This window comes from Lytechinus pictus, chromosome 14 (genome assembly GCF_037042905.1).
Source record: "Lytechinus pictus isolate F3 Inbred chromosome 14, Lp3.0, whole genome shotgun sequence".
NCBI classification, from domain to species: Eukaryota; Metazoa; Echinodermata; class Echinoidea; order Temnopleuroida; family Toxopneustidae; genus Lytechinus; species Lytechinus pictus.
The window spans coordinates 11,437,230-11,459,573 of record NC_087258.1 but is presented as its reverse complement, the minus strand read 5'-3'; the positions used below and the strand labels follow the sequence as shown (position 1 = coordinate 11,459,573).

Sequence of the window (22,344 nt, the reverse complement as noted above, 5' to 3'; positions counted from 1 at the left end):
AAGCAAGATCTATAGGGCCTGTAACACAAAGCTTAGCAATGATTGTAGAACAGTTTTCTACGTTCGATTGTATTGACTATAATGTACAATCAATCCAGAAAATCGAGTCTATGATTAATCGTTAACTTTTGTGTTACCGTACTTTAATGTCGCGTTGTAGAGGTTTGCGAATTAAAGGTGGCTGTTATTTTTCCCACCGCAGTTGTGGAAGCCAATATGAATATTCATGACTTGCGTCTTCGGAATAAGAATATGCATGCGCGTGGACTTATCTTTACAAAATTGTGGTCGTTCGCGTTGCCATGAATGAATGAATGAATTGCCGGTACCCTTATTGGCCTTAGATCTATATCTAGATCTAATTCTTAAACACTATCAAATTGCCATTAATGACAATAGAAAATTCTAGGCTAAGCTACGGCTAGCCTAGGCTAGCGCATTAACTTTAAAATCTGGACCTGTCTATATATAGGCCTATGCAGGGCCCTGTGAACAATTTTTTGGCTGGGGGTGCTGAAGTAGGCCTAAATTCAGGGGCGGATCCAGCTTTTGCCAATAAGGGGGTGGGGGCGAAAAAAAGTTAACCCGTAATATCCCGATCCAGATCCGATGTGTTATTTTATGAAGCTAATAAACTGGAATTATTCCATGGACCATTTTTAAACATTCCTCTACAATATCAAAATACTTTACTATGTAGTGCTGCAAAGTATGATGAATATGACCTCGAGTTTAAAGAAATGGTAGAGTGGTTTGGATTTTTCCTCACATAGATACAAAGCTTTTGGCACGTTTTGGGGTGTTTTAAAAAAAAGCACATTTGCTCTTATAAAAGTGCTGATAGTTTGGAAACAACACATGAACCCATATTTTTTAATGTTTGCACCTCTTAGGTATACCTTCCTCTACAACTTTGCAAAATTTTGTGAAAATGCCATGGACTTCATTTTAACTATGGAACGTCCTTAACTAAGGGGTGTTTTTCCAGTTGTCAGTGGTCGCGAGCCGCGCGTGCACTCGTTACGGGCATCAAAAACACCGATTTTCAAGAAAAAGGGTGGTTTTGAAAGACTGGTCAATCGCGGGGTCAAACTTATTTAGGGTTTATTTTTTCCAAAGCCTTTTTTAAAAGACTAGCCAAACGTGTTTAGGGTATGTGCCCATGCTTTTTCCCCGGGGTCATTTTCTGGTGATAACTTGTTTAGGGGCCAAAATGTGTAAATAAAACCCTCGAAAAATTGTTTATGGGTGCATTTTGCACAAAGAGAAAACCCCGTTTAGGGGGTGTTTGGAAATAATTTGGTCACACATGTGTACAGCAATGACATCCACATTTCACCGCAGAAAGCCGATTTTTGTTGGTTTCTTTAAAGCTTAGGATAGTCAACAGTTACTTCGGATAGTCAACAGTTACTTCCTATAGCTTTATTCTTACACAAACAAGATCGTTGCATTAATAAGCCCCAACTAATTAGTGCGAGCGCGAAGTGCGAGCTACTTTGGGGGAACCGTTATGCAAATTTAACACTCTGAGCAATGTTGATCACGAACACTTCCACTTGATTCAGCATGGACCTATAAGCCCATGGTCCCCTTTACGCTGAGAAATTACTCATTGAACTATACAGTGCGTATTAAAAAAAATGGGATCTTTGGGACAAGCCGTATAACCAGTGGCGGCGCCACGATGTGGCGGGTATAGTGTCATGAACTTTGTATTCATCAATAATTATAGAGGCATTTTATATACTTTTCGTTCTTTTTTCCTCAGTTTTTCATGTTCTTATCACCACATTTCACTCACTCCTCCCCATTTCTCTCTCTGTATTCTTCATCTGCTCATCATTGGGCACACACTTTTTTTTTCCTTTTTTCCTCCCGTCTATACTTCTATTCCCTCGCTCTCCTCTTTGAACCGTTTTGCCCTCAAGTCAATAATCGTTGCCGCTAATACTTTCATAAACCAATTTTCTTATAAACTTGAATGTAGATTGAAAATACATAGATTTCTCAAATTGGTTTTGTGGTTTTCAAATGCAATACTCCAGATATTACAAGCAAAAGCTCACGATCGCATTACCAAACTTGAAAACATATGCAAATTCGGGTTTTACAGTGTTTTATGTATCTTCGACGAATACTTGGAAAAGTATATCATTTGCGACCTTTTGGGGTTATATTAATTGCAAAACGTAAAAGCTCTTGCTTGTAAGTCGATCTCTCAATTTCAAATAGCACCTAATACATTCAAAACCTCACCACTTTGATTAAAGAAACGTACAAACGATCGTAATTTTAGCATCATGTTTAATAGCGAATATTGTCAGTGTTCAAATAATATAATTTCGAGGTAGTAAAAGAATCCTGAAAGAATAATTCCAAAATGAGTAAGATGCACGGGGCACCTGTAAGTGATTCTGCAATTTAAGTTCTTTGAAACGCCTTAAATTTTTACTAGTGTGTAATTTATTTTTTAATATAAAAACAAATGTACATTATGTTACAAAAATGATAGATGGTATACACAAATGAAATCCGCTTGGAGCAAATTTGCAGAAGAGATGACAATCTGCAGATACAGGAAATACAAAGAGAGGAAGATAAAAAAGAAACATATTTTAAGCCATGTTTATAATACATAAAGATATTCATTGTATCTCTTTTAACATAGCCTAGTCTTAATGAAAATTGTCATGACTAATAAAACAGAACATGTCTAACGGCACGAGTCTATATTACATGGAATAGTAACTTAAAGGGAAATGAAATCTTTGGAACAAGTGGGCTTGAGTGAAAACAGACAATTCAAAGAATAAGATCAAAGGTTCGAGAAAAAAAACTAATGCTGTGGAGATCCTCCCGTTGGCAATGTGACAAAGATGTGTGATGTCACATGTGAACAAGCTTCCCTTTGATCGACTATAAAACCCTCAAAATATTTCAATATTTTGTCCGGCAAATTGTCAAATTTTACAACTTTCCTTGATTTTGATTGGCTAAGAACTTGTCGGATAAAACGTCCAACATGTCCTTTAATATATGAAACGCTCCCCAGGTCTTCCTTATATTAAGATTTTAATTAAAAGACAAGTCCACCAACAAGAGGTTGATTTGGATAAAAGATAAAAATACACTAAGCATAACACTGAAAATTTCATCAAAATCGGCTGTAAAATAAGAAAGTTATGACATTTTATAGTTTCGCTAAATTTCACAAAACAGTTGTATGCACATCCTGGTCGGTATGCAAATGAGGAGACTGATGACGTCATTCACTCACTGTTTTTGTATTTTATTACATGAAATATTCTAAATTTCTCCTCATTGTCAAGTGAAACGATTAATTCCTGCCTGAACATGTGGAATTAGCATATCGTTTAATACTATATGGTTCAGTCAAGTCGGTCCTTATTTTCAAATCTGTAAAAAAAGAAAAATATTTTATAATCTAAACAATATAAAAAAGAAATAGTGAGTGATAGACATCATACTGCCCCATTTGCATGTCACCGAGTCGTGCACATAACTGTCTTGTGCAAAATAAAGCGAAACTTTAAAATGTCATAACTTCCTTATTTTACATCCGATTTCGATGAAATTTTCAGCATTATGCTAGTTTGATTTCTCTATTAATTAAAATCAACATATTTATGTGGTGTACTTGACCTTTAACCACACTCGTATGATCACTCACCTTCCTAACGGAAAGAAAATGGTCTTGATGACCTAGCACGTACAGTTCCCCATAGTACAGGCACAGGCTCCTTCACATTTGCAGCCATCGGCACACTTACATGCAGCATCTGAAAAAAAGGTTTAAAAAAAAATCACTTTAGATGAATACCATCGCTTGGAGAAGTCTCTGATAATGAAAATGCAACTACTGGAACACATAACTGTCAGCATGAAAACGACCATCTATATCGTACAGATCCAAAAAGAAGTGGATTTTCGGGGTATATAAAAGCTATTTTCAAGAGTAGCATTTTAAGACGTCACATCCTGGTAGTATAAAAAACACATGCCAGTGATAAAGAATAATTTTATGCCACTCTTTATATTTGCCCCCCCCCCCCGAAAAAAAAAATGTATATATGTCGATTTATAATTAATAATAGGGCCTATTTCCAACAGCACAATGTTGGCCTAGAACTATAATTAATTGAGCTATAGGTTGGTTCAATTATTCAGCACAAAAATGTATAGGTTTGTACTTTGCTTAGAGTGAATCCAAAAGCAGGATTTATTGATATGTCGAATTTGTTTGGCGACTCACTTGAACATTTTCCACAGCAAGTTCCATCTCCTTCCTTGCAGCATTTTCCCGTGATGCAGCACTCTCCACCCCCACAGGCACACTCTTTGCCATCTGGAATAAAAAAGAACATAGTATAAGTGTCACTGGCGTGGAACTAATATATATTTTAAAATATCTTATTTTAAGACTACAAATAAAGCAAAGTATGATAACATTCGTTATCCAATAGTTTACATATTTAGGACAAAAAAGATAGCTCGGTGGAGCATAAACAAAGCGAAAATTCAACTTCGAATATGAACACTACTTTATTGAAACATTATTGAAATCATATTGAAAAAAAAATTAGACTTCTCCATGAAAGGGGTGCAAAAAGTACGATACGCATGGGCGACGCCATATTTCAATTAACCTTATTCGTATTCCTATCTCTTTCTATCCATACTTTCTCATCTCAATTTTTTTCTCTCTATTCCCCGCTAATAATAGCAACAATGACAATATATGGTAAGGGACGCTCGCACCCCTTCTCCCCGTGGTATCACCTCTGGTTATAAAACAACCCCTCGAAGGCAGCCCACGGATTCTGTCCCATTGTCACAATTGGCCTTGGAGATTTGTATATGTGCCCTGTGGAAAGGTGGCATTCTCCTTTCAGATTAAAACAAAATTGCCGAATAATTATATTTAGGTAATATCTACCACTTGGCGCCGGGCAGCATCAAAGGCGTCGGGAGATGCGGCACGCGTGCTCAGATTAACCCTCGATTGATCCTCAGCACCGTCCTCTCCGTGGCGCCATTTCAACAGGTTCACTAAAACGATCATAGTTGTTTTATATAGACTGAAATATCTTACCTCGGCAACAGAAACACTTAACGTCAGGTCCAGGCATGGTGATGATGTATCGAAACTGGAAATTCTAAGAATAATTAGGAAGTCGTCTCTAGAGGTGCAGGTTCAGCCAACAGAATGATGAAGACTGGTTTTCCGAGTGGTTTTTATGTCTTTTCATCAAGTTCCGTGTGCAGATCCTTCGGAAATTGTCCTTGCACCCGGCCCAGTTAAGCCCTTGGCCTTGGGGGTGTGGTCAAGGGCGATCGAGTGCTTAAATTTGCACACGTTTTTTTTTTACCATCAAAATGGGGCGTTTTTGTTTGGAAATTCAACAGAAGTCGACTTTTGCACGCCGCATCTTTCAGGGCGGAGGGGGGGGGGCTATACGAGGACGTACCCCAGCGATTAACGGAAAATTCACTAGCCCTGACAATAAGTTGGTTTGATGCAAAATGCTCTCGATGGGTGCCCCCGATATGCACCACCCCCCCCCCCCTGGGAAATCAGGTAGGTATGCTATAAAGTAGAAATTTAATCCAAATCGCATTCATTTTTAGTGGAAACCTTTTTATTTACTTGTCAAATTTGTTCCTTACCCAATTAGGTTACTTTCACTTTGGAGTGAAAAGCTTTTCTTTCCTTTCGCTTGTCAAAAATTTGTTCCAAAAAATGCAGCTCCCCCTGTTAAAAATAGTAACGGATCGTAACGGTACCCTGTTCCTCCAACCCCACCCCCCCCCCCCCCCCCCACGCTTCGCGTGCTAATGTTCGGGCACTCCATTCTATCGCTAATTTCAGTGGATTTTAGCAGTGAATAAATATTATACGATTTGTAGTTTATATCGATATTTTTCCGTTCTGCTTTAACATTTTATAGACATTTTCATGTTATCATTAATGTAAAAAATATTTGTTTATTAATGGATAAGCATTGCCTAGATAATGACTCGGAATTTGATGTTATTTACATGTGAATAATTTTTGTCGTAATCCTGATTCTGTTTTCATTAGGTCACTGATGAAAAACAGTTTTTTGTGATCTTTTGTACCTGACTGAATATATTTTAAAATAAATAATTAAACAAATGAAATATAGCTCCACGATCGCTTGCTTCGCGAGCTCGTGCACTTTGTTCTCTCGCTAAATTGTCAAATTTTCAGAACTGTGTGCCCTTTGATGGATCTTTAAGGTGACAGGTGCCCTAATTTTTTTTTTTTTTAATGATTTTATTTTTTTGGTCTCCTTTGCTAGTTTCATGTGTGTACTTCATCATGCAACTTGTTTTATCTCAATATTCTACCTCTTTTTTTAATAAGAGGGGGGTTAAAACATATTTTCATAAAATTCTCAAACCGGAAGTAGTATTTTACACACCGGAAGTGATTAAATCTGTCCCCAAAACCTTTGATACTGCCTTAAAAAAAATCAGAAAATCCCCAGATTTTTTTTGGCTGAAGCCCCAGATATTCCATGTAGCAAAGTGGACTACCACCCTCTGTTGGCCAAATAGGGAGAGCTACTGTATTGCACAATATGGCAGCGACTACAAGTTACATACACTATGTGACAGACTTGGCGCGTTACAAATGTCCGTTATTATTAGTATTATAGCCCTTTCTTTATCGTGATATTATACAAAATTGAGGTTTTTTTTATGAAAAATGTAATAACTCGAGTTCTAATCATTGGATTTGCATGAAATTTTGTAGAATTGTGTATCTTGAAGAGTACAACAAAATAATGATAGTTTTTGTGCATGGTACCCCCACAGGTGGAGTTGTGTATAAAAGTCCTTTCTGAATTTCTCATTATCTGACTGCTTGTTTAATCCATAATTTTTACAATTCTACTCTGAATATTTCTTAAAGCCATCATAAATTCATCACAAAGAAGTCAGAGAATTAAATTAATCCATCAAAACTTAAATTACACTCTATGTTGTGAAGTTATAACCATAGAAAGTTCATATAGAGAAAAATCATGATTTTTAAAGTCATGACTTTGAATGACCATATTTTGCTTATGCATAAAGCTAATATGCCACAGTGCAAATTTTTGTGTAGATCAGCTCATAAGCTTTCCAAAAATATATAGTTTGTTGGGGTACAGGTACTTAGTAAGAATCCTATGCTTGATTATATACCCGTAGTCGTTTCCGCACGGTAATAGGGCACCTGGCACCTTAAGACAAATATTTATCTATATTTTATTTTCTTGTTAATCTGTAAAGAAAGCGTGGATAATAAAGAAAATTACGACCTCTAGCTGTATTGCTTATTTAAAAACGAACTACGAAGTAACCGATCCAAATATACTTGCTGAAATGTAGGGGGGGGGCAAACAGGTTGATGTCACATCAAGTAACATAATATATCATTTAAAATCGGAGGAGTTGCTTTTTCCCGTTTTTCGAAAAACACATTACCTGTTTTGATACATGTGACTGCTACTATTTTTATTTTGTATATATATTATATCGGATGCTTGTTTACGATACACCGATACCTCTGCTGTTACACAATAATGAACATAATTATGCCTAATATATATATTGGCATACTTTGTGTTTTAGTTGTTCTTTTTGTCGACCGGCGAGAGACCTTTCTATTCAGGAACAATTTTCATTTTGGCTATATACCCCTTAATTGCCACCGGTCGACGGGTCTTCCAATTTTCTATGTGTTTGTATTCTTTTTGCCAGCAATAAAATAAAACAAATTAAAATAAAATGAAATAAATCAATACATACCTGAATAGATAAACAAATAAATGAATGAATAAATAAACAATTGACACACCCCCCCCCCCCCCCACATACAACTAATTGAAGAATAAAAGGTGAATCAATTTATAGGTTTAAGTGCAAAATAACTTGATTGGGCCTCTTTAAAAAGAAGAAATATCAAAATACCCTATGCAGCAATTTTGGCAGGAGTTTGCACTCGTTTTTCGACTGCAAGAGTAATACCTCGGTCACATTTACTCTACGGCGAGTCGAAAACAGCCGTTTTATTCATTTTTATTCAAACTACCTATTATGTAGCTGGTACAAAAAAATGTTAAAACGGCTGTTTTCGACTCGCCGTATATGCCGCCGTAAAGCAAATGTGACCGAGGTATATAGGTCCGATGACCTCACTATTCTGATTTGCTTGATTAAAATACCCTTTGGCGCAATTAGCAATATATTAGAAAAAACACCGCCACAGATCCAAACAAAAAAGGCTCCGCCGCAGGGAGAGGTATCCGGTTTCGCGGGCCCGCACGCAAAGGGTTAAACAAAAACACGAAAACAAACCTACGAACAGAGCAGAGTGGAGAATTCCTTTCTGTATTGCGTAACATCTTCCGATTTAATAGCTTTTAGCAACAGTTTTGCACTCGTCTTTGCACTCGACCGCCAAAGCAAAACTCCAGGGACCTCAGCATTGTTATGGTTCTCTGAATGTCCAAATGCCCTTTATATATAAACAATTCACGAAAACAAAGAAAAGAGCAGAGCGAACGTTTTTAGAATATATTATTTTCTGTATTACGTAACTTATCCGCCGATCAGCTTTTCTTTAGCAACAGTTTTGCACTCGTCTTAGCGATCGTCTTTGCACTCGACTGCCAGAGAGAAAGTCCAGGTACCCCAGCATTGTAATGATTCTCTGATTATTAGTTCACGGAAACAAGCAGAGCGAATTTTGTTTAGAAGATCTTTTCTGTATTACGTAATACACCTATCTTCTGATCAACTTGTCTTTGGCAATAGTTTTGCACTTGTCTTTGCGCTCGTTTTTTTTTTCCTTAGCAAACTTTAGGTCCATGCGAGGTTCCCATCGCATGGTTTTCTGAATGTCTAAATGCCCTTTGTGAAATAAACAATTCACGAAAACAAACATATGAAAAGAGTAGTGAGGAATTATGAATATCTTATTCTATATTACGTAACATATATATTTTAATTGGCTGTCTTTGGCAATATTGCACTCTTCTTATCACTCGTCTTTGCACTCGACTGTCCAGTCAGTGATCTCACTGTCCTGCCCTTCTCAATCTCTCATAATGCCTTGTGTGTGCACATCTGCCTTACGGCAGAGTGCGTAGCATTTTCTTTATTGCATTTTATTTACGAGACGATAATTTTTCTTTTATTTTTTTTCATCATCATTCATTTATTTATCTATTTATTTAGTTATTTATTTATTCTATTCATTTATTTATATTATTCTTTTTTTGGGGGTAGAATAGTTCTGTTTTGCGTTCGACTTCGCACTCGACCGCTGGAGTAATCAAAATTAAGTCCATTGGCCACATGGTCTTGATTTGCTAAATGAACAAAGTGTCTTTTAATTGTACATGTTGTATACCCCTACCCCCCCAAAAAAAAAAAAAAGAGAATTATTTATAGAGCAGATTGAGGATTTTTTTTCTCATTTATTGTGTAACCCCGCGTGTGTAACATATTTATCTTCCGATCAGCTTTTTTGGCAAGTAGATTACGATCTCTGCGCTCGTGTTTGCATAGCCTCTTGTCGAGGCCCTGGTGGCTGCTTCTCGGGCGAAGCGAGGAATAGAGAGAAGCAGAGCGCAGCGAGCCAGGCCTTACTCGCTTCGCGAATTAGGAAATCACTCGCTTAGCTCGGAAAGCAGCCGCCAGGGCCTCGACAAGAGGCTAGTCTTTGCATCGACTACCAACTAGAGCAAGGCCCAGCAAAGGTCGCTTTGGTTTTCTAGATTGTAAATACCCTTTGTATGTAAACAAAAATGAAAACAAACCTATGAAAAGAGCAGAGAGAAGAATTCAGAATATGTCTTTTCTGTATTGCGTAACTTATCTTCCGATCAGCTTTTCTTTCTCAACTTGAACACTTTTGCACTCGTCTTTGCGATCGTCTTTGCACTCAACTGCCAGAGCATAAGTCCAGGGACCCCTTTGTTATGGTTTTCTGAATGTCCTTTGTATACAAACAATTTACGAAAACAAACATCTGAAGAGATCAGAGTGTAGAATTAAAAAATGTTTTTTCTGTATTACGTAATATATTATCTTTTGATCAACTTGTCTTTGGCAATAGTTTTGCACTCGGTCTTTGCGCTCGTCTTTGCACTCGACTGGCAGTGTATGTTGGATTGGTCTAACGTAAGTAAACGTAAAGTTCGGAATTAACCAATTCTAAGTTAACCATAGTCAGTCAGGCCCAGATATGAGGTAACGTTAATGCGCTAGCCTACATGCTAGCCATATAGAATAAAAAGAAATCCATGATTTATTGTTCGAAATAGACATGAAATGAAATACTCCGATTTTTTTTTTGCCCAATTGATCGTGGGCCCGGCAGCCGCTGTGCAGCGCCAGATCGACGAGGCTCTATCCCTTTAAGGGCTCACAGGCCTAATTCATTTCCCATAGACTCGTGTGTTAAAGTGGCACTTAAAAATAATTCATAAAAAATAAGGAGGAAATTCGAGGATTGAATGTTTACTACCAGTGGATAGGATAAATGTCTGACATTCCATATCTGACCAGAAAAGGGTACCTCGACCGGCTCATTTTAAAAATAAATCAGCATTTATGAAGACTACACCTGACGGGATCAAATATTCACTACTGAATGACACGCGCCGTATAAGCTAAAACAACAACAACAACAAATTCATCACTGAGAGAGTAAAATGACCCTAATTCTTCCGCCAGTAAAAATATAGTTCCATAGTGGTGATATATTTTTCCAATTTGGAAGGTACCTTCCCTAGAATCAGTGTTAGATTGTCAGTCATATTCATTCATTCATTTTTGTCAATCAGCAATATCAAATTTAAAAATTGAGCAATGGGTTGGCTCGAATGAATATCTTTGCCTGCCAGCCGCGCCAGTTGTGATTAGGCCCGTGCAACCTTTAATCGTTGAACGCCAAACAGGGTAGCATCAACTCCCATCTTTTAACGTCTTTCGGTCTGACGCGGCCGGGGTTTTGAACCCTCGACCTCCCGGTTGTGAGACGGACGCTCTACCAGTACCAACTGAGCCAAGCATTTTTTCCTGTCATTAATGGCAATTTGATAAGTGTTTAAGAATTTGATCTATAGATGGGCCGATATATAGATCTAAGCCTAGGCTAAGGCCAATAAGGGTTACGGTACGGCAATTTGAAGGTGCTGATCATGGCAACGCGAACGACCACAATTTTGTACAGTCCATGCGCATGCGTACTCTTATTCCGAAGACGAAAGTCATGAATTATTCATATTGGCTTCCGGAACTGCGGTGGGAAACATGATTTCGCCGGGGCGCGTCCGGGAGGCCAACACGGCAGTTTGGGGGAGGTCAAAAACATCCGGCGTCATTCGTAGACTGCCGTGTTGGCAGAGCATTCGGTTACAGCCCCATAGACCGCGGGTCCGATAGACCGCGGGTCCGATAGCCCGCGGGTCCGATAGCCCGCGGGTCCGATAGACCGCGGGTCCGATAGACCGCGGGTCCGATAGACCGCGGGTCCGATAGTCCGCGGGTCCGATAGTCCGCGGGTCCGATAGCCCGCGGTGTGTGTAAAATTATGGTCAGGATATAGTGAGATCCAATGCCATCAAGAGGTCAAAAGGCCAATGATACGAGTCCATTGGGGTTCTATAACGATGACCCAAAGGACAATCGCCCCCTGACATCTACTTCAAGGAAAATATTATCCCCATATTTTATCGTCAGGGACTGTTACCCCCCCCCCCCCCGGAAATTTACCCTCTAGACGCCATACGGAGCCATCGACTTGACGACATGGCGAGATACTTTATCTTTCCATGTCGACTAAATAATGGCGCGATACGTTATCCTGCCAAGTCAGTCCACTTATAAAAAGTTATATGTCAACATGGCGAGATATTTTATCTTGCCAAGTCGACTTAAATAAGTTACATGTCAACATAGCGATATATCGGGATTCTCGCCGGGACTTGTACACTTCATATCTCGCCATGTGGACATATCGACTTGACAAGATAGAATATATCGCTATGTCGAAATAATAAGCGTATTAATTACTTAGGCGGCGGAAGCGGGGGGGGGGACCTTTCCTCCTAAATTTGAGGTGGGGGGCGGTCCCCCCTAGATTTTTAGTTGAGAACCTTTTTTTTACTTGTCAATTTGTTTTCTACGTCCCCCCCCCTAAATTGAGGTGGACCCCCCCTAAAATCTTTTTGTCCCCCTAATTTTGGTTATAACCTTTTTTTTCTTGTCAAAAAATTTTCAAAATTGGTGGTCCTTCCTATAAATTTTGGTTGATTTGCTTGTCAATTTTTTTACCTGTGTCCATCCCAAAATTTCAGGTGGACCACCCTAAATATTTTTGCCTTCAGCCGCCAATGATTAATTAAGACATGGCAAGATAAAGTACCACGCCATGTCGTCACGTTAATGGCATTTTCAAGGCTCCATACTAGGGGTAATTATCCGGGGTAATTATCTGGAGGGTAAATTTCCGGGGGGGGGGTATCAGTCCCCGCCGGTAAAAATATGGGGATAATATTTTCCTTGAAGTAGTTGTCAGGGGGTGATTGCCCTAATTGGGTTATTGTTATAGAACCCAGGCGCGGATCCAGGATTTCGTGGGGAGGGAGGGGGGGGGGGGCAAATTTAACCTGATTTTTGGCGCCCATATGTGTACTTTTCGAAAAATGGCGCCCACTCCCTCCCGGCCAGGCTAACTAAAGTGCCTTAAATGGATTTTGAATTATCTTATAATCACATTAAAACAAAACCAAAGACCACTTTTTCATGTGTTCTTGAAAAAAAAATCCATGAATATATAATGTAATATCAATGGGAGCGCAAAGCACGAGCGATTTTTTTTTTTTTTTGGGGGGGGGGTTCAATTTGGTTTAACTTCTAGCCAGAGTAGGCCCTACTGGAATATTCTGTGAACGGGAGCTGTAGTTTCTGTACTGTTGTGTTAGAATACCCTTCAATAATATTAATGATAACCTCTTGGGAATAATGCAATCTCGAAGCAATCGACTAATTCTCCTCATCAGTGGCGTATTTATTCAGCATGGGTGCACGGGGGGAGGGGGGGGGGGTGGGTGGCGAGGGCACCAAGTTAAAAAAAAATGAAATGAGGGGGGGGGTAGACGTCAAAGAAAATCTGATATTTCATTCTTAAAAACAAATTGAGGTATCTCACAAGGCCTAAATAAATAATGAGAACGCGAAGCACGATCTGATTTTTTTAATAGATTTATCATGAAAGCCTAAGTCAGGGGCGGACCAAGCTTCCGCCATTAGGGTGAGGGGCCATTTTTTCATCCATATTTTCCCCGATCGGCCGCTCAAAGTTTCTTTGAAGGGGTTGTCCCAGTGCCGTATAAATGAGCCAACAATTTCGTGGGGGCTCGATATGGTGTATCGCATAAAATTAATAAGAAGTTGCCAGTGAGCGAAGCGAGCAAGCAAATATGCTGACATTTTTATTACAAAAATACAAGGTTGTGATAGATTTTGACATAATATTTGGAAAATAATATTATATTTCACCCTAATCCCTTTCCTTTTCTCTCTATTTTTTCTTAGTCTTGATTCTCTCTTTTTTTTTGGGGGGGGGGGCAAAACACCCATGTCCTAACAGTCATTTCCTAGCTTTACTTTATAAGCAACATAAATGTGTAATAATCTCTTAAGCCCTATGTAATCTAAAAATGAAATTTCATGTATTTTGTCCTGAAAATTGAACATTTTGGGCAATGTTTGTGAACCTGAACAGCGTATGTAATTAGATAATTACCACGAGCGCGAAGCCGAGCAGAAATGTTAAATATTCGTTCTGGCCTGGTCGAAAAGGGACATGTTAAGGATGTTTTGCAGTTAGCCATTAAGACGATACATATTTCAACGATTAAATAATGCGAGCGCGAAGCGCGAGCTGATCATTTTTGATATTCCAACCTAAAAAGATGAGATTTCAAATCCCGCAATGGGACATTCGATTCATGTTTGTCAATCATGAAAAAGGATGGGTGATTTTTGGTATCTTCCTACAATAATAATGCGAGCGCAAAGCGCGAGCAAAATTTTGTTGATATTCTGATTCGAAACTGGATAATTTTAGCACGTTTTGAATAAGATCAAGCTTTGTATCCTAAAAACATGCGTGCGCGTGTTTTAGAGTTAGACAGAATCCTGGCAATCTGAATACATTTCATTTTTCATCATAAAAATCAATAATGCGAGCGCAGAGCCCGAGCTGAAAATAATATTTGAAATTCCGATATGAAAAGGGTCAATTTAAGCACTGTTTACAGCACTGTGTATATAAAGAAATTTGATAGCACTATATAAATAATGCGAGCGCGAAGCGCGAGCTGATATTTTATTATTTATTTGACCTAGGATCGAGACATTTTAGGCCTAAGGACATTTTGTCATCATATAAGAATGATGACTATCTTCTCTTTCTTTTCCTAAAACTTGTTGATATTTATTTCTGAAAAAGGGACAATTTAGTTATAATGAATTTATACAAATTTTATTTCATATTTATTAATCGTTATAAAGCCTAATGAGTGTGTGAAATTTGTTGACAGTGCATGAGGCCTAAAAACTGGATATTTTAAGTATTTTTGTAATCATGAATAGGATTCATTAATTGGTTGATATATTTTTAGCAAATAATGCGAGCGCAAATCGCGATCCGGAATTTTTTAATGGGGGGATTTAAGTAGTTTGTTATAAAATTAATATATAGGTATACATAACTCACCAATCAAAATGCGAGCGCACAGCGCTAGCTCATAGGCCTTTATTATTTTTTTTTACAATCGAGACACCTGAAAAGGTATATTTAGAGAATCTTATATGAAATATAAAAAGACAATACGTAGGCCTACTTGGCATATAGTGCGAGCGCACAAAATGTTGCAAATGTTGATTCAAACCATAAAACGGACATTTTCCAGAGCACTTAAAACATAAATTGGTAAATAAAACAAAATAATGAAAGATCGATGTCCGAGCTGAATTATGTTTTGTATATTGATATCAAAACTTGATATTTTAAACTACATATCAGCCTATTGAGCAAGATATGTATCTCATCGAACAGGCAATGTGAGCGCGATGTGGAGCGAAACTTTAATATAGTGATATCAAATATTTTTTTTAATTGTTTTCCAAGTCTTCTTCTGACCTTATTTTATTCACTCGTCTTCCACCTTTTATGTTTCGTCTTCTTTTTTCTCCTTTCTTTCCCCTTTTTTTTCTTCCCCCGTTTTTCACAATTTATTTGCTCTGTCAACAGGGGGGAGGTTGCCCTCGGGCCGCCTCGATCCGCCTATGTTAGTAGTTGTTATGATGAACACGATGCATATCTATTAAGAAATGAATGCGACCGCGAAGCGCTAGCTGAAAACTTTTATAATGATGAAATGAAAAATACATTTTCAGTTGTCAGGTTAGAATATAAAATATTTTCAGCTTGTGCTTCTCGTTCGCATAAAAAACTGTAAGGTCGGGATGCGTATAATTATAACTAAACAATTTATTGATGCCAGCGCGAAGCGCGAGCTCAATTTTGTATATACTGACTTAAGAAGGACTAAGGTAGAATTCCTTTTCTAATTGCTTGTCCTTTTCTCTTCATTTTTTCTGTTTCTTACCCCCTTTTTGCGCCACCATGGGGGGGGGGCAAAATCTTTGCCCCCTGGATCGACCTATGTATGTTGACTTGAAAAACACTAAAACTTACATGTGGGATTGAAGCAGAGGATACATACCTCATTAATCAAATATTGCGAGCGCGTAGCGCGAGCTGAATTTGATAATAACCCTTTTTTGTGACCCTGAACAGGGTATCTATCTCGCTAAACAGACTTAAAACTCGAAAACATTTTTTTTTTCTGTTATCGTAAAAACGGGATATTTTAATTCAGCCACATTAATTGAAGTTTTTTGGCAGGACATATATTTCACTATAAACAGGCAATGTTGCGTCCCCGGTCGAAAATGAATTTGCATGAAGCCCTCTAAGTTCAAGGTCAATTTGGCGCCCTCGGTTGAACATAAACTTGGCGCCCCCATGTGAAATATAACTTTGCCCTCCCTCCCCTCTCTGAAACATGTATTTGTCGCATTATGGTCAAAATTCAAATTAGCGCTCCCCTAGTTCGAACATCAATTTGGTGCCCCGCTAGATCGAACATCAATTCGGCGCCCCATAGTTCGAACGTCATTTTGGCGCCACCAAATCAACGTCCAGGTCAACATCTCCCTCTTCCGTTTACCATCTCCTTTTCTTTCTTTTTTTTTTCTTTTATCCTCATTCCCCTTCCTTCCTTTCTCTTTCTTTCCCCCTCTTCTTTTCCCCCCTTTCTTCTCTTTCCCCATCTTTTCTTTCCCCCTTTTCTTCTCTTTTTTCTTTCCCTCTTTTCCTCTCTCTTTTCTCGTTTTTCCTCTCTTCCCACTAATACTCTCTCTCTTTTTTCTTCTTCTTTTCCCCCTTTTCCTTACTCCGTTCTTTTTTTTTCTTTCTTTTCCCTCTTCCACTTTTTTTCTCTTTTCCCCTTTACTTCTCCCTTTTTCTTTTTCTTTCCTTCTCCCTTTTTTCTATTTTAATCTTTTTTCTTCTCTCCCTCCCCTTCCTCCCTCTCTCTCTTTCTTCTCTTCTTTTCCCCTCTTCCTCTCTCTCTCTCTTTTCTTATCTTTCTTCCCATCTTTCTCTCTATTTAAATATTCTTCTCTTCTTCCTCTTTTTTTTCCTTCTTTTTCTTCCTTTTCCTTTCTCCTTTCTTTTCTTCTCTTCCTTTTCCCTCCTCTTTTTTCCCTCTTCTTTCCCCTTTTCTCCTCCCTTTTTTCTTTGTCTTTCCTTTCCCCCTTTTCTTCTCTTCCTTTCTCCTTCTTACTTTCTTTTCTATTCTCTTCTTTTCCCATCTTCCTCTTTCTTTTTTTATTCTCTCCCTTTTCCCCTCTTCCCCCTCTTTTTTTTTGAGCTGGTGGTTGGGGGGGGGGGGTGAGGCAGTTCCCCCTCGGCCCTCCATGGATCCGCACCTGATAGAACCCCATGGCCTCGTATCATTTGACCTGTGGACCTCTCGATGACATTTGATATATCTGATCATAATTTTACACACACTGCGGACTATCGGACCCGCGGTCTATCGGACCCGCGGACTATCGGACCCGCGGTCTATCGGACCCGCGGTCTATCGGACCCGCGGTCTATCGGGATGTCCCCGAGCATTCAGGGGGGTAGTTTCCCTGTTGGTCCGTACAGCTGCCGTGTTGGTTCGTGGGGTTCTTGTTGACGCCATGATGATCCGTGTAGAAGACAATCATGTTCTGCCTGCATGGTGCGTTTAGATCCGTGTGTAGATAGATTCCTTGTATTTGTCTTGAGTACAGTCATCAACGCTCATCGACGCCTAATCCAGGGCAAAACTATCCCGGACCTCCCCGGATCATGCCGGCATAGCCGTGTTGATCCTTGAGGATCCCCGTTTAAATGTGACTGGGGTTTTACGCGAGCCTGTCATTGCGTGGTATATTATTTACTATTCCATGTGTTATCATTTATAGGCTGGTGGTTATCCATGAAGCCGGAAGATAGTTTCCTTCGTAGGTTACAACCATTGAACGATGTTGGCAAACTACTCACAAAGAAAGCTCGCTTTGGAACATTCAATAAGAAGACTCTAGGTTTCATTCTGGTCAGTCAATCTTACATTCATTTTTTTATTACTTTTTCTCCTCTCTTTAATTCAAGTTACTTCAATTTGATGCAATCAAATTTACAAGTTCACTTGAATTTAATTCAAATAATCATGGCAATGTGCGGATGAAATACGTCTTGCGAATTTATTTTTCTCGTAACCTCGAGGAACTACTCTGAGGTGTGTTTCAGCCCCCCCCCCCCCCTAACCCGAACAATGCATTTTTTCAAGGTGCCCAATGCGCTCCAGCTCCGGATAAATCATTATAGAAAAAAGTTGTAAAAAATAGCAATACAAATATGACTTATGAATATGACGTCACAATTTTACTGCGCCCTCCCTCAGAGGCCTACTTTAATCTTGATTTTTATAATAATCATACGCATCCCTTTCCTCCACATGGTAATTTTGACAATTGCATTAATTGATTATTTTAATGATATTAGTAATATCTAAAATAGTCATCCAACCGATCATTCATGTTTACTTTTAAGGAATAGTTAGGTCATTAAGTTGTCTTGCTTTTCCATCCTTCTTGCATGGCACAAACATACAAAAAACATGCCAGACAGAATCTATAACCGTATTCACAGATCAATGACAAAAATGAAACAGTCAATCAATATTTTATATTCCGATTCATCTCAGTTTAGCAATCATGACCAGCATGTTCTCGCAACAAACCCAGCCCTGCTTCCGATCCCAGCTCCAACACCAAACACACGGTTGGCAAGGTAACTGAATATAATTATTTACCAAATCACATTTTATTTCATTTTATACAACCGATTTAATGGATACGTCCGGAGTTTTTTTTTCAACATCTAGTTGACCTCGAATGACCTTGATTTTGGTATTAATTACATTGTGGACCTCATAATAAATGAAATATGTCTAAATGATTACAAGATTGAATTAATTTATAAATATGTTTCATGAACATGGAGTACTATCTTATGTGTTTCCATGGCAATAACCGAGTTGGTCACACCCATAATTTACTAAATGGTCCGCTATTAGAATTCTTCTGGCGAGCGTTTCATCAATATTTTCGTCTAACAAGTTGTCAGATGTGACAACTTCCCTTTATTTTGATTGGCTAACAAGCACAGTTCCTATGGTAACCGTTTGATAAAACAGAACTTGTCCGATAATACGTCTGACAACTCAATTCATGAAACGCTCGCCTGATGGCCAATCTTAATGTATTGGGCAAGTTGGGGTCATCATCTGTCGAGGCGTATCATTAACCTGTTTTCGGGGTCAGATTCTAAACATTTCCTTGTAATGAAATCCCAAATTATTTTGTTTTCTGTTTGTCGTTGTTTTGGAGGTGCTTTTTGGGGTTGTCACTTTTTTTAAGCTTGGAAACACCCCTTTGAGTGGGGATATATATATGTTAACATGGTTAAAGTGTCCTTTTTAAAGATAAGTTATATCTTTATAATCAATGCAATTACGTAACTTTTTTCATAGCAGCCCTAGGGCATTTCTAGATAATTTATGATCGATGCTGCAATCTTCTCAATATTAAGTATAATTTTGACGGTTCTCCTTTTTTAGAGCACACCAAGTATTTACGAAGCAGCATGAACGTGAACTTAGGAAGCATCGAATCAAAACAGACGCCATGACTCGTTTTGTCAAAGTTCTTAACGATAACAACCTAGACGGAAACGATAATATCGATATTGGCGAGTTCCGGCGGGCTTGTGCACAGGTCAGAGGACAAACTTAATTTTTTGGCAAAATTACATTAATTTTATTTTGGTATTCCTGATGTATATTTTTTCTTCAAAATGTTAGGGATTAGCCGATTACAGTATCCTTCATTTATCACTCATGGGGGTATTAATCCGACGTTAATATTGCTCTCCTCAAAATTGCTCCTGTCATCATTTCAGGTTTTAAATAATGAATATTGATGAAGTATCATTAAAATTGGGTATTTAGGGTAGTCTTTAAGATTTGGTTAAATGAGGACATTCATCGAATAAATTTGGGCCTGGGCAATGTCATGTTATATAGGAGTTGAATATGAAACAAGATGAGATGAAGAGAAAGGAGTAGGTGTGATTATGTGGGAATGTATAAGAGAGAGGGAGGGGAAAGTGGTAATAGAAACTGTACTATGATGAAAAATAATCAATGTATTTTATTTAGAGACGCACCCGTTATGTGTTTTATATTATAATGAAATAGACATTAATGCACATTTTATGGAAAATGCAGGTCTTTTCAATGTTTAATTACCAATTCTTGCAGACTACTGATTAAAATTGCTTTTTTACAACCCTCAATCTCCCTTTTTCTCATTGCCATCTCCATTTATAGACGAATGAGTTCACATCATCTCACGCGAGGGCGCTCTTTGGTGATCGTTTGATGTCTGCAACAGAAATGTTTGAGCTTCTAGATATCAATAAAGATGGACGGGTAAAAGAGACCTTTAAAAGTTTATTTACAAACAAATTACACAATTCAGGTCGTGTGGTCCAGTAGTTAGAGAACTGGACTCAAAATCGCAAGGTTGTGAGTTCGAATCCTTACTCTGTCATTGTCTCCACTTTGATTTTTTTTAAAGCCCGAGAGTAATATCTGTCGTCTGGTCAGCCACTATGACTGATTAACCTAGACGTAAAATGTTTCCTAGATAATTGGTTATATACCAGCTTGGCGTTTACCAGCAAAAATACTGTCCTGCCGAGTTCTTACGGCGGCTACCATAAGCAGAAACATAATTCAGAGAAATGCACAATTTTCTTAAATGCAAAGCACGTAGGCCTACATGAGTTGTTTCTTCTCTTAAAAGGAGAACATTTCATTTTGCTCTTTTATGATATTCTTCCAGTGTATCGATGAGGAAGTTTCTTGATGATCGAATCTCTGATCTGGTAGCCATTCAGAGTTAAATTTTACTTCTCAAAAAATAAGAGTGTATAATACACCTTCTCCCAAATGGGAGTTTGTTGTACTGTTATAGTTCTTCAGTGATTCATGAAGTTTTTAATTTCTTACAAATCATTGAAGTCGTTCACCGATGTTATCTTCTACGTTAAGTTAGACTACCACGAACTGATGAACCTGGCTGAGTGGAATGGGGTTGGAATTCAAACACATCTCATCGGGGCTGGGCGGATTGATGTTAAGAATCTTACCGAGCTCATCACAAGCCTCTTTCAGTCCCTCGTAATGAATGTTAAAAGATCCTTCTTAGAGGTGAGTCAGTTGGGAATCTTCGCTCCTCGAAGCACGACGGGTTCATGAATAAAGTAAATATATTGAGAATGCCCGTCAACATGGTCAAATGACAATGAACACCTGGGAGGTCTTTGTCGACAACTAGTGAACCGGAACAGCAGTTTCGGAGCTGACGAAAATTTCAAATTATGTCGGGTATGTCAAGATTCCAAGACGAAACTTCAGTTTTGATTCGCCAATTTTTCGACAAAGACTTCTTGGTTGTGCTTTGTCATTTAAGGCATTTTACAATACATTTCCTATGTTCTTGAATCCGTCGTTGGTCGCGTATGAAGCAAAAATCCTAAGTACCAGACCGGGGGCCGTTTCATAAAGATATTCGTAAGTTAGGAGCGACTTTAAGAACGACTGGTGATCCTTTCTTACGCGCTAAACCATGCATCGCCAGTATATTATACCATTTACCACAAGAAAGGATCACCAGTCGTTCTTTAAGTCGCTGTTAACTTATACGAACAGCTTTATGAAACGGCGCCTTGTAGCCCAAGTGTCAAGTGACGTTGCCTACGGGGGATGGGGGTGGGAAATTGAGCGCAATCAGGTGGATTTGAAATCTTGGGAACAGAACCTGAACTTACGTCGTGTGCGAGCTGAATTTTCTTATATACTAAATTAAAAAGTGGAATTTCAAGCACCGTTTGAAGTTTTTCGGTTTTTCGACATCTGACAAAAATGGTTGATTGACAGAGGCGTTGATCGGGGGGGGGGGATAGTTAGTGGGTGCAACGTTAGGACAGTATGTGTGGAGGTTAGGACACCAACGAAACTTTATTACAAAATGTGCTGGTAAACTATGTGTTTAAAAAGATCTTTATTAAGTTTTAGGATCCGAGTATATTGCTGTTAAATTCACATCAAATTTATGGATTGATTTCACCCATGATCATTTTCTGTTTATTGACAGAGCGATGACAATGAACGAACAGTCTTGATCAACACTGTTTACATGAAGTGTCTTGACTTCGATGGCGAACCAGAAGATTGGGACTTCCTCGTTGAGGTAATTCAGCTGTTTATACTACAATTCCTTCATTGACTGATTTTTTTTTTTTATTATTTATCAGATTTATTTCATCTACTTTTGCGTTATTTCATCTAGTTTTGCGTTATTTCATTTATTCCATTGTTATTCTACAAAAACTAGTCGGAGAAAAGTTGAAGGAGGCTCATAAATTGCACTCTTACTATAGTTTCGTTTTAATTCTTCAGAAACGAGAAATATTTACATTATATTGTAATATTTATTTACAAAAAAATAACACAAAAGCAAACTCGCACACCAATACAATATTGCCCCCCTTGATAAAAC

The 22,344-nt window shown here is 38.4% G+C and overlaps 1 protein-coding gene across 3 annotated transcripts in view; it reads left to right on the top strand.

Annotated features, from left to right (window-relative positions):
• Positions 1-9,021: 9,021 nt before the first annotated feature.
• LOC129275878 (uncharacterized) overlaps positions 9,022-22,344 on the top strand; it is a 14,876-nt gene continuing 1,553 nt past the window's right edge. Inside the window, exons 1-7 of one of the 3 annotated variants that reach the window (XM_064109303.1) lie at positions 9,022-9,180; positions 17,641-17,771; positions 18,423-18,508; positions 19,338-19,494; positions 20,109-20,210; positions 20,805-20,993; positions 21,940-22,035. In XM_064109303.1, coding sequence (XP_063965373.1) covers positions 9,147-9,180; positions 17,641-17,771; positions 18,423-18,508; positions 19,338-19,494; positions 20,109-20,210; positions 20,805-20,993; positions 21,940-22,035 — 795 coding nt within the window. In that variant the 5' untranslated portion in view covers positions 9,022-9,146. Of the gene's footprint in view, positions 9,181-10,141; positions 10,225-17,317; positions 17,415-17,640; positions 17,772-18,422; positions 18,509-19,337; positions 19,495-20,108; positions 20,211-20,804; positions 20,994-21,939; positions 22,036-22,344 lie in introns of those variants that run through there. The other 2 variants (XM_064109305.1, XM_064109304.1) reach the window with 2 other exon arrangements.